This window comes from Salvia miltiorrhiza, chromosome 3 (genome assembly GCF_028751815.1).
Source record: "Salvia miltiorrhiza cultivar Shanhuang (shh) chromosome 3, IMPLAD_Smil_shh, whole genome shotgun sequence".
NCBI lineage: Eukaryota > Viridiplantae > Streptophyta > Magnoliopsida > Lamiales > Lamiaceae > Salvia > Salvia miltiorrhiza.
Window position 1 is genome coordinate 26,586,447 of NC_080389.1, and position 14,680 is coordinate 26,601,126.

At 42.5% G+C, this 14,680-nt stretch overlaps 1 protein-coding gene and 1 long non-coding RNA gene across 2 annotated transcripts; one reads left to right on the forward strand and one right to left on the reverse strand.

Annotated features, from left to right (window-relative positions):
• Positions 1-5,097: 5,097 nt before the first annotated feature.
• Positions 5,098-8,317, forward strand: LOC131013959 (uncharacterized). The gene is made up of 3 exons (XR_009097922.1): positions 5,098-5,369; positions 7,323-7,386; positions 7,902-8,317. It is a non-coding gene; the product is annotated as an uncharacterized LOC131013959 (long non-coding RNA).
• A 1,066-nt stretch (positions 8,318-9,383) lies between these two features.
• Positions 9,384-13,686, reverse strand: LOC131018600 (uncharacterized). Its single transcript, XM_057947312.1, has 5 exons — positions 13,004-13,686; positions 11,278-12,879; positions 10,395-11,169; positions 10,036-10,272; positions 9,384-9,425 (listed from the first exon to the last, which is right to left on the reverse strand). The coding sequence occupies exons 1-5, from the start codon at positions 13,684-13,686 to the stop codon at positions 9,384-9,386; spliced, it is 3,339 nt and encodes a 1,112-aa protein (XP_057803295.1).
• Between the last annotated feature and the right edge of the window lie 994 nt (positions 13,687-14,680).

Consider the following 14,680-nt stretch of genomic DNA (forward strand, 5'->3'; position numbering starts at 1 on the left):
ACGAGAAGAAGTGATGCTAAGCCAGAATAGGCAATAGCAGGTTCAAGAAGATCGAGATGATGGGTTAGAGCAGATAATGTTTTCCATGATAGTAGACTGAGATGACGACTAATATAGATGTAGCATCGTCGTAGTATTAGGGGATGTTTATTTTCGTTACGCCCCGCAATTAGTAAGAGTTCTCGAAAGAGAAAATTTTCTTATATGTCTATATGACGATGACCAGAGAGTCTCTATGCTTGAGTAGAATTTTGAGCTGATGTTGTATTGATAGACATGAAATATGTCTTTGACGATGAGTTATGAGAATTGAGAAAATAGTATGATGTTGAGTAAGAATCTTATGATTTGTGAGTTATGAGAATTAGTTCTAAGGTTGATATATGTTCCCTTAGATTTTTACCGAGAAAGAGAAAACCGATCGAAGAAAGAAATAGAGTTGATGATATGAGATAAGGTAATAAAACCCGTAGCAGAATACGAACGTCAGTTTCACGACTTGGTTCGGTGTGCCACATATCGAGAAAAGATGAACGAGAAGATGTCAGTTTTGTTTCGATCAGGTTTGAGACAAGAGGTACGAGACGATTTAACGAGTCAGAATGCGGTTATGCGTACTGAAGCATTAAATAGAGCATTTGATATAGAACTGGCAATGCAGCCAGAGAACGTGATTTGAGCTTCAGCACCCAAACGAGTTAGAGCACTCAGACGTGCAATCCATCCTTTCCTGGATGCGGGCAGGAAGAAAAGAGAAAATGGGACGACCGAAGTCAATACCCCAAGAAGCCGTGGCAGAGTCATGATGCGCCACCACAATATCAGAACCGAGACGAACGGCTTTTAATTGGCCCAGCTGCCCCAGCAGCAGTTTTTCAAGGACCGCGAGGGTTATCGCTTTGTCGAAGAGCAATAAATTACATCTGAGAGAATGCATGATGAGAAAGAATAAGCATTATACCTGCGGAAGGATCGCGCACTACTCGAACCAGTGTCCGAATCGTCAGCAAAGTGGAAGCGAAAGACGACCGATTCAGTTTCGACCGCAACTCAAAGCAATGGAGGGAATCTACCGCTATTTCCACCACAGCGACAACAGCCAGCCTATCGACCGCGTCAGTCAGGAAGGCAACTACCAGCCCCGCAGGCGAATCGACTGCATCGTCGTGGGCGTATCAACCGCATCGCCAGAAACTGTTCGCGCTTGAGTAGGAAGCACCGGACAAGAATAGAGGAAATTCGTTAGATATAGGCGAGTTGAAAGATGTGCCCATAGTATGTTTGTTCGACACTGAACATAGAGCTTGCTTCACAACCTCTAAAGAGTAGCCATACCCATAGACAGAATTACTACGGTTTCATCCGTATGCCCTAACTTAGAATTTAAGTTACAATCGATTAAGCTCGAGATTAGAAATCTGAGACTGATGCATATGTGGTACTTGGATATAAATGTGAGGAATGGACTGGTTAGAAGAAAATCGTGCGAAGATACAATGCACGGAGAGACGAATATATTTTCAGCCATTTGGTCGAGAACCAATTTCCTTCATTGGTATTGAGAGAAAATGGAAGAAGACGCTGATCATCTCGGCGCTGCAAGCAAGAGATCACTTGCGAAGAAAAGATACAACCGCGTATGTTGTATATTTTGAACCAGAGAGATGAATTCGAGGCAAACGTTGATGACGTACCAGATGTGCGAGAGTATAAAGACGTTTTCCTGAGACTTTACCGGGTTTTCCCCAGATCGACAGCTTGAGTTTACGATCGAGTTAGAACCTAGCGCCGTACCGACGTCAAAAGCGCCGTACAGAATGACCCCCACAGAGTTGCAAGAGTTAAAGCTGCAACTATAAGAACTTCTAGATATGGGTTTCTTTTCGACCCAGTGTTTCCCCATGGGGAGCACCAGTTCTTTTTGTTAAAAAGAAGGATGGAAACTTGAGGCTGTGTATCGATTATCGAGGGCTGAATAAAGTAACGTTGAAGAATCAATATCCGTTACCCCGGATCGATGATCTGTTCGATCAACCACGAGGAGCAAGCACCTTTTTACAGATTGACTTGAGGATGGGATACTATCAGCTGAAATTACGATCGGAAGATATTTCCGAAGACGGCATCGCGTGTGCAATATGGCATTACTATAAACTCAAAGATGTTTGGAAGATATGTCCTTCGGTTTGACGAACGTCCCGACAGTATTCTTGGATAACATGAACCGCGTTTTTCGCGAATACCTAGACAAGTTCGTGTTAGTCTTCATAGACGATATCCTGATTTACTCGAAGAGTAAACGAGAACACGAAGAGCATTTGAGGATCGTATTGGAAAGATTACGAGCTAAAAAGATTTATGCGAAGTTTAGCAAATGTGAGTTGAAAAGTTTTATACGAGTCTTGGCTGAAGAAGTCAATTTTCTCGGCCATATTGTTTCTGCGAGAGGAATTGAAGTAGACCCAGCAAAAGTTCAAGCGGTACAGGAGCGGAGATCGCCAACCACACCGCACGAGATTCACAGTTTTCTGAGATTAGCAGGGTATTATCGACGTTTTATTGAGGGCTTTTCAGAAATCGCTAAGCCATTGACGCACCTGCTAAAGAAAGAAGTCAAGTCCGTCAGACGGACGAATGTGAGAGAAGTTTTCAAGAGCTGAAAAAGAGGCTCACTATAGCCCCAGTGTTAGCTATTCCAGAAGGGGATCAAGAGTATGCAGTTTATATTGATGCATCGAGAAATGGTCCAAGATGTGTACTGATGCAAGAGTGAAAAGTTATAGCGTATGCTTCGCAACAACTGAGATCACACGAGATGAGTTATCCGACGCATGATTTAGAATTAGCAGCCGTAGTGCATGCTTTGAAGATCTGGAGACACCATTCCTATGGAGCACGGTGTGAGATATACACCGATCATGAGAGTCTCAAATATTTCTTTGAGCAAAAAGATCTGAACATACGACGAAGAAGATGGCTAGAGTTGATGAAGGACTACGATTGTGGAATAAATTATCACCCTGGGAAGGCTAACGTAGTAATTAACGCGTTGAGCAGAAAGAATCAGGGAGAGTTAGGATTTCTCCTTACTCGAGAAGAGAACCTAATCGAGGAATTCGAGAAGATGAATTTAGAGGTAGTAATACCACCACAAACGACAGAAATAATAATTTCTGCGCTGAACGTTACCCCTGACCTACGATTGAGACTGGTCACAGCATAGAGAGTGGATGAGAAGATAGAAAGATTGCGAATAAAGTTTCGAACCGAAAAAGTAGAGAATTATGAAGAGATGTCAGATAATGCCTTTTTGTTTAAAAAGAGAGTGTGTATACCCGATAAAGAAGAGTTGAGGAATGAGATTATGAGCGAAGCTCATGACACCCTTTACACCACACATGTGGGTAGTATAAAGATATGCCAAGACTGAAACGACGCTTTGATAGGAGAATAAGAAGCGAGAGATGGCATCATTCGTAGAAGGATGTTTAACGTGTTAACACATGAAGGCGCCACTTTGGCAACCTTATACAATTATACCTATTAGAGACTTCCACAATAGAAGTGAGACCACTTAGCCATGAATTATGGCATCGATTAGCAAAATCGAGAAAAGAAAACTCAACAATTGAGTATTTGTGAATAGATTCTGTTGATGATAGAAACGATGATTATGTGAGTTTTTCCCTATCTCGGGGAGCATGTTATTTTCGAGTTAACAAGAACTCAAACCGAGATATATAGGACCTTATGATATGTATTAGAGTAAATAGGCCATGTAGCCTATAAACTAGCGTTGCCTCTGAGCTTCGCGAACGTCCATGACGTTTTCCATGTTTCTCAACTGAGAAAGTACGTGTCCCTCGAACCAGATTTGAGCTATGAAGAGAGACCTGATGCTATTCTGAACGGAAGATCCAACAATTGAGGAACAAGACGATTCCTTGGTAAAAATCCAATGGAGACATCACGGTCAAGAAAGAATCAACATGGGAACTTGAAGAGAAGATGAAAGAGAAGTATCCAGAGCTTTTTCCTGAAGAAGAATAACTCAAATTTCGGGACGAAATTTTTTTTAAGGGGGGTGGGATGTAGCACCCCGTACTTTTCCTCAGGTTGTGAGATAGTGTCTAAACACTATTGAGAGTACTGAGATGTCGAGTTACGAGACTACTTTTTTATGAGCAGATAAGACAGATTGTCTTTTAAATAGAGATACAAGTGAATAAACCGATGATGGAATTAGAGTGATGAGATTTGAGAAATGAGTTGAGATAGAGATGCTGATTGATTTGAGCTGAGATTTTATTTTATTTCCAACTACCGGGAATAGAGTTACCGGATACTGAATTATTAGAGATTGACTGTCCTATTAAGAAAAATAGGAATACTGAGTTGGAAATAGAGTTGAGGAAGAAAGAGTGAGAAACCTAGATATATAGAGTCGGTCTGAGAGACGTCTAGCTTATTTGAGTCTGCCGACTGTTTTGATGTGATGTTATGTGAATTTACGTGACTGAGTGATTATGTGATTTTGTGACGTGTGTCATTATGACCAAGTGATTATGATTTTTATTTGAGACTTTTGCACTTGGAATTTTGTTTAAGTTTCCAAAGCAAGTATGGTTTATTTTTACCGGGAAATCAAATGATGCCGGTTTATGAAAATTTTTCCGAGCATAATATTTTTTTTAAATGATTTTTCCTACGAAGAGGAATATTATAATTGAGTGAGTGCCCTAATATGAGTGCTATAATTATTATTTTGGTCACATGAATATTTATGATGTGGTATTTTATTAATGAGTGACATTACCATAGTTTGTGATTTTATTTGATCACCTTTCACACACTTTATTTAATTACCCATACCATATGTTATATGCCTAAATTTTGCTAAGTATAGAATTGAGAGAGTAGAGAGTTGAGAGTACATTAGAGAGAGTGTAGAGATTAGTGAGAGGAAAGTGTAGAGATTTGAGAGAGAAAGAAGAGATTAGAGTGAGAAGATGCATTAATTAGCAATATTCCCTAAGATTGTGAAATCTCCTTTAAAGATCCACAAGATCAAATACAATCTTGCAAGCTAAATTCTTCTCTCTCCCTCACATGGAATTTTCGAAAATCATCTCTCTCTCTCTCCCAAAATTTTCGACCAACACAAACATACACTCATCTTCTCCATTACTCAACTCCACCATTTTCCTCCATTAATGGGAACCTTCGAAGCTTCCTAAAATTTTACCAAACACTTCAAACCACTCTAATATCCTTCATAAACATATTCTATCCACTTTTAAACAAGAAAATCCTTGAAGAAGAAGCTCCAAAGTAGAGTGAGAAAGTTTGAGTTTTGGTGAAGAACTTGAGTAAGTAATCTCCATATTTATAGATTAGACTTGTATGAGTGTGTATATGAGTTTATTTGAAGGATTGGAGCAAGAAATCACCCCCTCCCTTTTTCCTTCAAATTTTCGAAAAAATGGGTATCTTACCCTTCAAAAATTTTTCTTCTTCTTTCCTTGAATTGAGGTGAGAAAAATGATCTATGTGATGTTTGGTAATGATTTGTGTGTGTTTTGAAAAGCTATGCTTTGTGATGTAAAAATTTGGTTGAGTTAGTTTACCCCAAATTGGGAATTTTTGAGTTGATGATCAAGGTGATGAATTGATGATGAAAATGAGTCTATGAGGTGTATATGATGATGATTGATGGAGTAATTTGAGTATATGATGTCAATTGGAGTTTTGATGTGAGTTAGTTTACTAGAATTAGGGATATGTGTATATATGCCCTTATTTGTGAATTGATGGTTTTGATGTGAGATAAAATGACTAAAATTGATAGATATATGATGAGATTAAAGATCCATGTGAGTTTATAAAATTTCTTAGAGTTTAGTTTAATAAAAATTAGGATCTTCTTGTCTATGTGTCTATTAAGTGATTTAACTTAAGATATGTGTAATTGAGCATGATAGTAGTGTTTTAATATGTTTGATTAAGTCTAATGTAAGCTAAGTAAAATTTGGACTTAGTTTAGTTTGAAGGAGTTTTTGAGTTCTCATATGATGTGGGGTTAACGAATGATAAAATGAGGTCAAATTGATTTATGATCATTTTGTGAAGTTGTCATGCTTTTGTTGAGAATTTTATGATGATATATGAGTTTTTCACTAGAGTTAGTTTACATGATAAAAAGGGAAATATATGTGTAAAATGAGTTACATGATGTATGAGGTCAATAATGAATGATTGAGAAATTTTGAGCATGAGATTGAAAAGAGAATTTGATTGATACGTTGTAGAAACGTTTTCCTTGGGATTTGAGTGGATGATGAAAGAAAAGAGTCAAGATTGAGTATTATGAGTATTTTGATGTATTTGAATGTTTTTAAGTGCTTTAAGTGCTTAAAATGAGTTTTGATGTGGTTGCTTTGTATAAATGTTAATTTGAGCATTTAAGAGTTGGGAATGAATTTTTGGTGATTTTTCGTAGGCTACTGACCTACTGTGATCGACGGTTTGTCGATATCAAAAAGCTTTGAAAATTTTACATAATGTCCCTACATGAGTCTTGAGCACCTCTGTAAAATTTCAAGTCATTTGGACTTGATTTACTATTTTTATAAAATGCAAAACCAAATCTGCACATTTCTGCCGGGAATTTCAGAGAACAGGGGACAAAGTCATTCATTTCAGTGACTTCCTGTGTGAATTAGATTTCCAAATTTTTATGGTATCAACCTTACTGTATGGGCTAGATATCCACCAAATTTGAGCTCAATTGGACAACATTTACTATTTTAAAAAAATCAATGTTTCCGATTGCTCAAAACTGCCGAATATGGTAGACCTTGGTAAAAACGCCATATCTCTCAAACCACTTGTAGTTTCTGACTCTACTTTTTTTTAAATGAAACTAGACTCAAATACCTTTCTTTTGGTATGAGTCTGGAGTCCAGGGGATGTCGGAGTCAGAACTTGTTAAAGTTTGAAGTCGAGTCTGTGTAAAAACAGAACATGTCTTGATGACGTTTGATGGTATTTTCTTATGTGCCTTATGTGATTGTGTTGCCTAAGTGTTTGAATGATATTAGACGAGTCTTATATGAGAGATGAATCGAGACTTAGAACCATGATTTTCTTGAAACCTATCCTTGGACTTAAGGTTTTGAAATGAGTAAAGAGTTTATGTAGAGTTGATTAAGAGATAGAATATAATATAGAGCATGAGTTGAGGCATGAGTTTTTGTCGTTGAGTTTCTAATCGGGATTCATTTTATGACATGAACCTTCGATGATGACGATGATCCCTGAAGACACGAGCAGAGCAAGGAAGTAAGTAACTCCACTTTGACGGGAGTTTTTGAGTAAGGTCTTCAGGTGGGCAATATTTTGAGTATAAATATATTATCCGAGTTTTCTAAAATGATTTGATGATATAATGATGTTATGAGATTAACAAATGTTTTGAGATAAATGATATTTGAGAACTGTTTGACTTGCCAATTTTTGATGTTGAGCTTGTGTGTTACCCTCTACTGATGAGACGAATTCGGTCCTGCCACAAGCGGGATTTTGTGCACAGAGGTGACTGTGAGCCGTCTTCGGGTCGGCCGGTCACGGTACTTGAGAGGGAGGCCTACTTCTCAGTACCTTTGATGATGAGTAGTGGAAGTGGTACATACATGATGAATGTTTAAACTGCGCAGTTACTTATTTATGATGTTGATTATGAAAACTGCATGCACAGATTCATTGATACTAACTTATTTCTGTGTATTGCTGAGATGTGGCAAGCTTCAAACTTATAGCTCTAAGAGCACCTTTCTTGTTTTTCGGCATTTGCCCACTGAGTATTATGTACTCACGCCCTGCATGTATTTCTAAATGTGCAGGCTAAGCAAGGAGTGAGATTGGTCTGGTGCTGGTGGGGGATCGTTAGATGACGTATTTACTTTATCGTATTTCCTTTTTATCGATAAAGTCTTGTTGTGAAGTTACTTTAAATATAAATCAAGTAATATACTCACGGTTATGTGTCTCCATACATGTAACTGGTTCGCCTTTTGCTGCGATACTCTGCATATTATGTTTCCTTATGAAAAATAAGCTATACCTGTTTTGTTTTTGTTCGTGAAATTCCTGATAATTAAAAAGTTATAACGACGTTGACGATTTTACCCTTGGGTTCAATTAATAATATTTTCCTTAGCATGCTTTGATGTGAGCTTCCGCTTGATGTTCGACCTATTCTTCTTATCTTTTATTCTTTAAAAATAGTCGTATCGATACTCGTACCCCACTATCACTAGTGTCGGGATTTCGGGCTGCGACAATTTTTTAATATTTTACTGAATTTAATATGGTTTTCATTTTGTAAATGAATAGGCGAATGTCCCATATCTTCGTCCCGACACTATTGACCAGACGGAGGTTGCTATCAGCACCTACTATAGGGATTCGCTTTTTCCGGAGCTGGTTGAAACTTTAAATGTGGTCGGCGAACAGTGCAATGAAGGGTTATTGGAAAGATTCAGAGCATCATGTTTTGGGCATTTCACTGATTGGAGGCCCGGCCCGAAGAGCAATAGAGCTGAAATAGAAATTTTATTGAAGAAAAACAAAAACCCTTGAGAGCACAGGCGCAATCAAGGAAAGTCCGGAAAAACCAAAACCCAGAAAAAGACAAAAAACCCAAGCTAAAAGAGAAAGAGAACAACAAGAACGAACAAAAGACGGGACTGCAAAGGGTCACAACCGAGACCGAGCACCAGAGGAATCAAGCGCCAGAGGGATCAAGCGCCAGAGAGATCAAGTGCCAGAAAGATCAAGCGCCAGAGGAATCAAGCGCCAGAGGGGTCAAGCGCCAGAGAGATGAAGCGCCAGAGGAATCAAGCGCCAGAGGGATCCAGCTCCAGAGGAACCAAGCGCCAGAGGAATCAAGCGTCAGAGGAATCAAGCGCCAGAGGGATCGAGCGCCAGAGAAATCAAGCACCAGAGGAATCAAGTGCCAGAGGGATCCAGAGCCAGAGAGATCAAGCACCAGAGAGATCAAGCGCCAGAGAGATCAAGCACGAAAGAGATCAGGTTCCAGAGAGAGCAAGTAGAGCAGCGAGTTCCACGCCAGACTTCCAAAGCAGAGCAGCGAATACCTCCATGCCAGATCAGCGGTCGCTCCAAACCAAAGAAGTCGATCCAGAGCAGAGAAGTCGCTCCAGAGCAGAGAGTTCGCTACAGAGCAGCGAAGTCGTTCCAGAGTAGAGAAGTTGCTCCAAAGCAGCGGAGTCGGTTCAGAGCAGAGGAGTCGTTCCAGCAGCGAAGCAAAGCGCCAGAGCAGGCCTCGATTCCAGCGCAAACCTCAAGCACCAGAGCAAAGCTCAACGTCGCCCTTCAAGCTCTTCACTGATCACCACACGAACCTGCGAAAACAAACAACAGGAGAGAAAAGAAGAACAAAGAAGGCAACAACAGCACAAGAAAACAAGCTCCTGCTACCAAGGAAGGCCTATCCAAAAACAGACAGATCAGCCCCAAAAGCGCCCTCAGAAAAGAAAGAACATCAGAAGGATCAAACAACCAACAACTACAAACCAAAACTGAAACCAAAAGCTCCAACAGTCACCAACGAAAGGGGGACAAAGTGAAGAGGAGCCATCGCAAGTAAGACCAGCCAGCCGATCAGACCCAGTTCTCCGCTAGCAGTGTACCTTCTAATGCAATTACTTTTAGGATCCAATCTCAACCAAGAACTCACTTATTAAGCATGCTTTAAGGGTCAACGTCACGGGATGAAGCCATTGGGGGTTTCCCAAGTCTTCCCGCGTGGTTTCCCATGCTCATAATGGGGATTTCATCAGAAGAGCAAAGACCAGCAGCCGAAAAAACAAACCAGAGAGGAAACAAGCTGCTTTAAGGGTCAACGTCACAGGATGAAGCCATTGGGGGTTTCCCAAGTCTTCCCGCGTGGTTTCCCATGCTCATAATGGGAAATACATCAGAGGAGCAAAGACCAGCAGCCGAAAAACATACCAGAGAGGATACTAAGCATATTGCAATGAAAAAACTCCTGCTAGCTTCAACCGGACAAACCACGGCCAACAAAGTCTCCCAAGTAATGACAACCCAAGACCTTAGAACCCAGCCCAACAAAGGGACAATTGTAACAATTAGACCCAGATCGACCACCACACCAAACACAGACCAGATCCTCGATGATCCAAACAGAACTAAAGGCGCAAGAGAGTCGAAAAGTCTAAAAAGGAGAAGCTGAAATCCCAGGTAGTAACAAGAGCAAATGGGAACAAAACAGGAAGAGGCAGGGAAAAAGGGAGAAGAACACCTCAAGTGACAATCCGAATGTAAGGCAACTATCTTCTGTCATCGCGAACCAGATGGAGAATCTCCGGGATCGCAAAATTCCAATAACCTTCATCCACCACCGAAGAAGCCAAGCAATCCGCAACCCGGTTCCCCTCCCTGTAGATGTGAGTGATAATAATATGGAAATTCACGATAGAAGCAAGAACCTTACGCCAACGACTGAGGAATCTCCAAGGAACAGTGTCAGAGCGGGACCGGAAAAGGTCCACCAGATAGGTGCAATCAGTCTCAATCCAAACATGACTCCAACCATGAAAGACCGTCTGCTCCAAAGCAATGACGAGGGCAAGCAGCTCCGCCTCGAACGCCCAACCACGCCCAGCAGAGAAATGAAAATAGCCCAGAACATGAGAGGAGTCTCTAATAACGCCTCCAGCATGAATATGAAGAGGGGAGCCGTGAACAGAACCATCAATACTAATTTTGCACCACGGGGCCGGGGGAGGGATCCAGTAAACATAGACATAAGAGAGCGAACGACGAGGTCTGCCCGGCACCCCAAGACCATGAAGGATCAGTAAGTCCTCGACAGAGTTGGCCATCTCACCAGAACGCAAGTGGGAAGTTTCTAAGATAAAAGCTTTGATCTGGATTGAAAGCGCCCTCGCAGACACAGGAGCCTCATCAAACACAACTCTGTTACGAATATTCCAGATACTCCAAATGGTGGACATAACTCCAATCCGCCCAAGGTTATCAACCTGCTTGCTAGTTTGCACCTTCATAGCCCAGAGAAGCAGACTCCCAATATCATGAATCAGCGGACCGTCCACCCTGAACCAGCTGAAAAGGGAGCACCAGATTTGTCTAGCAAAAGTACAATCCTAAAAAAGATGATCAATATCCTCATTCGCATTCCGGCAAAGTGGGCACCAGCCCGGACCGACCAACCCAGAACAACGAAGATAGCTAGCAGTCGTAAGACGACCAAGAATCACCCGCCAAGTGACAATGGAACGGCGCATTGGGATAAACGGAGCCCAAATCCACTTACCCCAATCAACAATCGGAAAACTGGGGCGAATGTGATCCATAGCAAGCGACGCGGAGACCTCACCAAAGTGAGAATGGATCCAAGCTCTTCGGTCCTCTCCCCCGCTAATAGGAATCGAGATAATATCAAAAGCAATGTCCGGAAAGACCTGCAAAAAATCCAAAGTAAAATGCCAGGTATCATCAAAGTAGTAATCCGAGATCGGCTGCCTAAGAGTGTGATGAAAAGCAGCCGGAATACTGATCTTATCAACCAGTCGATACCCTAACCAGTTATCAGTCCAAAACAGAATTGTAGAGCCAGATCCAATAGAACAATGGGTGTCACTGACAAGAGTCTGTATAGCAGCACGAGTGCCTAACCAAATTGTAGAAGAGAACCAAGGAGAGCGAGGTCTCAGGCACGCATCCAGATAACGCCGGCGAAATAACCGGAAACCCATCGAGTCCGCAGTAATCAGCAACCAGCCTAATCTCAGCAAGAAACTCTGACTGATGTGCGTAAAGGACTTCACATTAAGCCCCCCCTGAGCCTTGGGGGCGCAAACCCGATTCCAAGCCACAGAAGAATGAGGCCTAAAAGTAGTGCAGCCAGTCCAGATAAACGACCGACATGCCCTATCCAAATCATGAAGTAACTTAGCCGGCCAACGATAAATCAGCATACTGTGAACAGCCGCGCTCTGAATGATAGAGGTGACGAGGCAAAGGCGGCCTGCCATAGACAACTGCATACCCTGCCATCTAGGAAAATGAGCGATGATGCGATCATGAATGCTGATAAGACGGGCAGCAGTAGCACGACCGGCAAAAATGGAAACTCCCAAATAGATAAAAGGAAGGGAGCCAGTGGAAAAACCCAGAACCCGCTGCAGCCGACGTCTCATCTGGACAGAAACACCTTTGCCAAAGAAAACCTTGGATTTGGCCTTATTGCAGAACTGACCAGAAACCGAAGCATAGATGTTAAAAATCGATTCAATCATCCTGCAGCTGCGCCACGTAGCTTTGCAAAAAAGAAGGACATCATCAGCATACAGGAGACGAGAGGGAAAAAGCAACGAGCGAGACATCCTCATACGAGCGATGAAGCCCCTATCAGCAGCATCCGAAAGCATCCGACTCAAAACCTCCTCCGCCAGTCCAAACAGAACCGGTGACAAAGGATCTCCCTGTCGAACCCCTCGAGAGCAACCAAAGAAACCGTGCTGCTCTCCATTAAAGAGGACCGAAATTCTGGCAGACTGAAAAATAACTCTAATCCAGTGTCTGAAAGTCAGAGGGAAGCCAAAGCAATCCAGCACAACCTCCACAAAGTCCCAATTCAGAGTATCGAACGCTTTCTTAATATCAACCTTAAGAGCTATGTTCCTCCCTTGAACCGAGCGCTCCATACAATTCACTCCTTCAGAGGCCAGCAGAATACATTCCTGAATAGAACGCCCAGAGATAAACCCAAACTGATTGGCCGAGACAATAGCAGCAGCTACTTCATTCAACCTAGAGGCAAGAATCTTGGTGATGACTTTGAAAAAGAAATTTCCCAACACAATAGGCCGGAAGTCAGAAACGAGAACTGCATCAGTCTTCTTGGGGAGAAGACAAAGTAAGTTGGAGTTGAGACCATGGGGAGATAGCTATGAGTGAAGAACCGGCGAACAGCAGCAATAAGGTCCTCCCCCACCACCTCCCACGAATGCTGAAAGAAAGCGCCATTAAACCCGTCAGGGCCAGGGGCACTATTCCTATCCATGGAAAAACAGCCAGACGAATATCCTCAGCAGAAGGAGGAGTTGTGAGCATAGCAGCCTGGGCTGAGGTAACTGAAGCCGGAATGTAACCAGAAATCCAAGATCTATCCACCGGTTCAAAAATCGGCTCAGAAAAGAGATCCTCATAAAAATGTATCACATGGGTCGCCATGACATCCGGGTCCTCCGAGATAACCCCATCAATTTTAAGCTGCTTAACATTTTGATTGGAACGACGCCACTTAACCATAGAGTGGAAGAAGCGAGTGTTCCTATCACCATCAGAAAGCCAAGAGACCCTACTTTGCTGCCGCAGGTACTCCGACTTACGCAGGAGGACCGAGCCAATGCGAGCTTGCAAGTTGACCTCTTGATCAAAGAGATCATCAGTATACCCTCTTTCGTCAATATTCTCCTGAAGGGAGCTCAGATCCTGCTGGATCTCGGCGAGGGTAACATTGTAATTCCCAAACGTGTCTTTATTCCAAGACTTGAGAGTCGGACGGAGACGCTTCAGCTTTTTCATAACCCGAACCATCGAGCAGAGACAATCCATCGGTTGGGACTAAGAAGCACGGACCTGATCCAGAAACCCCTCATGCAGGCACCACATATTTAGAAAACGAAAGCGGCGACCCTTGGGAGGGGTAGCCGTGTCCTGGCAACTCAACAGAATGGGGGAATGATTGGATCCAAGTCTAGGAAGAACCCTCAAAGCGGTAGAATACCACATATCCTCGAAATCTTGGGAGAAAAGAGCACGGTCTAGGACCGATTCAATCGGGGAAGGAAATCTCCGCCTGTCAGTCCAAGTGAAAAACGGGCCCGATGAGTCCGGCTGGATCAAGTTATGCTCATCTATGAAGGCCCTAAACTCATCACATGGGGTAGAGGCCGGGACACGACGCCCCCGCCGCTCATGAGCACCTAAGATAGCATTAAAATCCCCAATCATAAGGAAAGGACCTGCAATGAAAGGAATCATATCTAACCAAAGCTGACGACGTTCATCATAATCACAAGAGGCATGAGTGAAATCCACAGTGCAATCAATCCCCAGGATAGAACACTGAATGACAACCACCTGAGCAGAGGAAAAGAGAACCGTCGTAACTAAAGAGGGGTCCGCAAACACCCAAATATTGGAACGCCGTCGATCCCGAGTATTTTGATGAACGGGAGTGAGGTGTAAAGAACGCCAAAAAGAACTTGGGATACCAGAGAACCGAGTCTTAGGTTCGAGAACACCAAGAAGACACGGTCTATCAATGCTGCAGTAATGCGAAAGAAGAGACATAGACGAAGAAATGCCTCTAATATTCCAAGATAAAATATTCATTGAGAAACGAGAGAAGAGCCATCCTCCCGAGGAGGAACACTAGTATCATCCACGTCTTCATCCCCCCAACGTTTAGTAGAAGCTCGAACCGAGACCTCTGACATACACTGAAGAGCGCCAGCAGTGGAGGGAGCAATGGTGAAATTCTGGGTAGAGATACCGGCTGACTGAGCCGCGGAAACTTTGTCAAGGAAAGCCGTTGGCTCAGGAG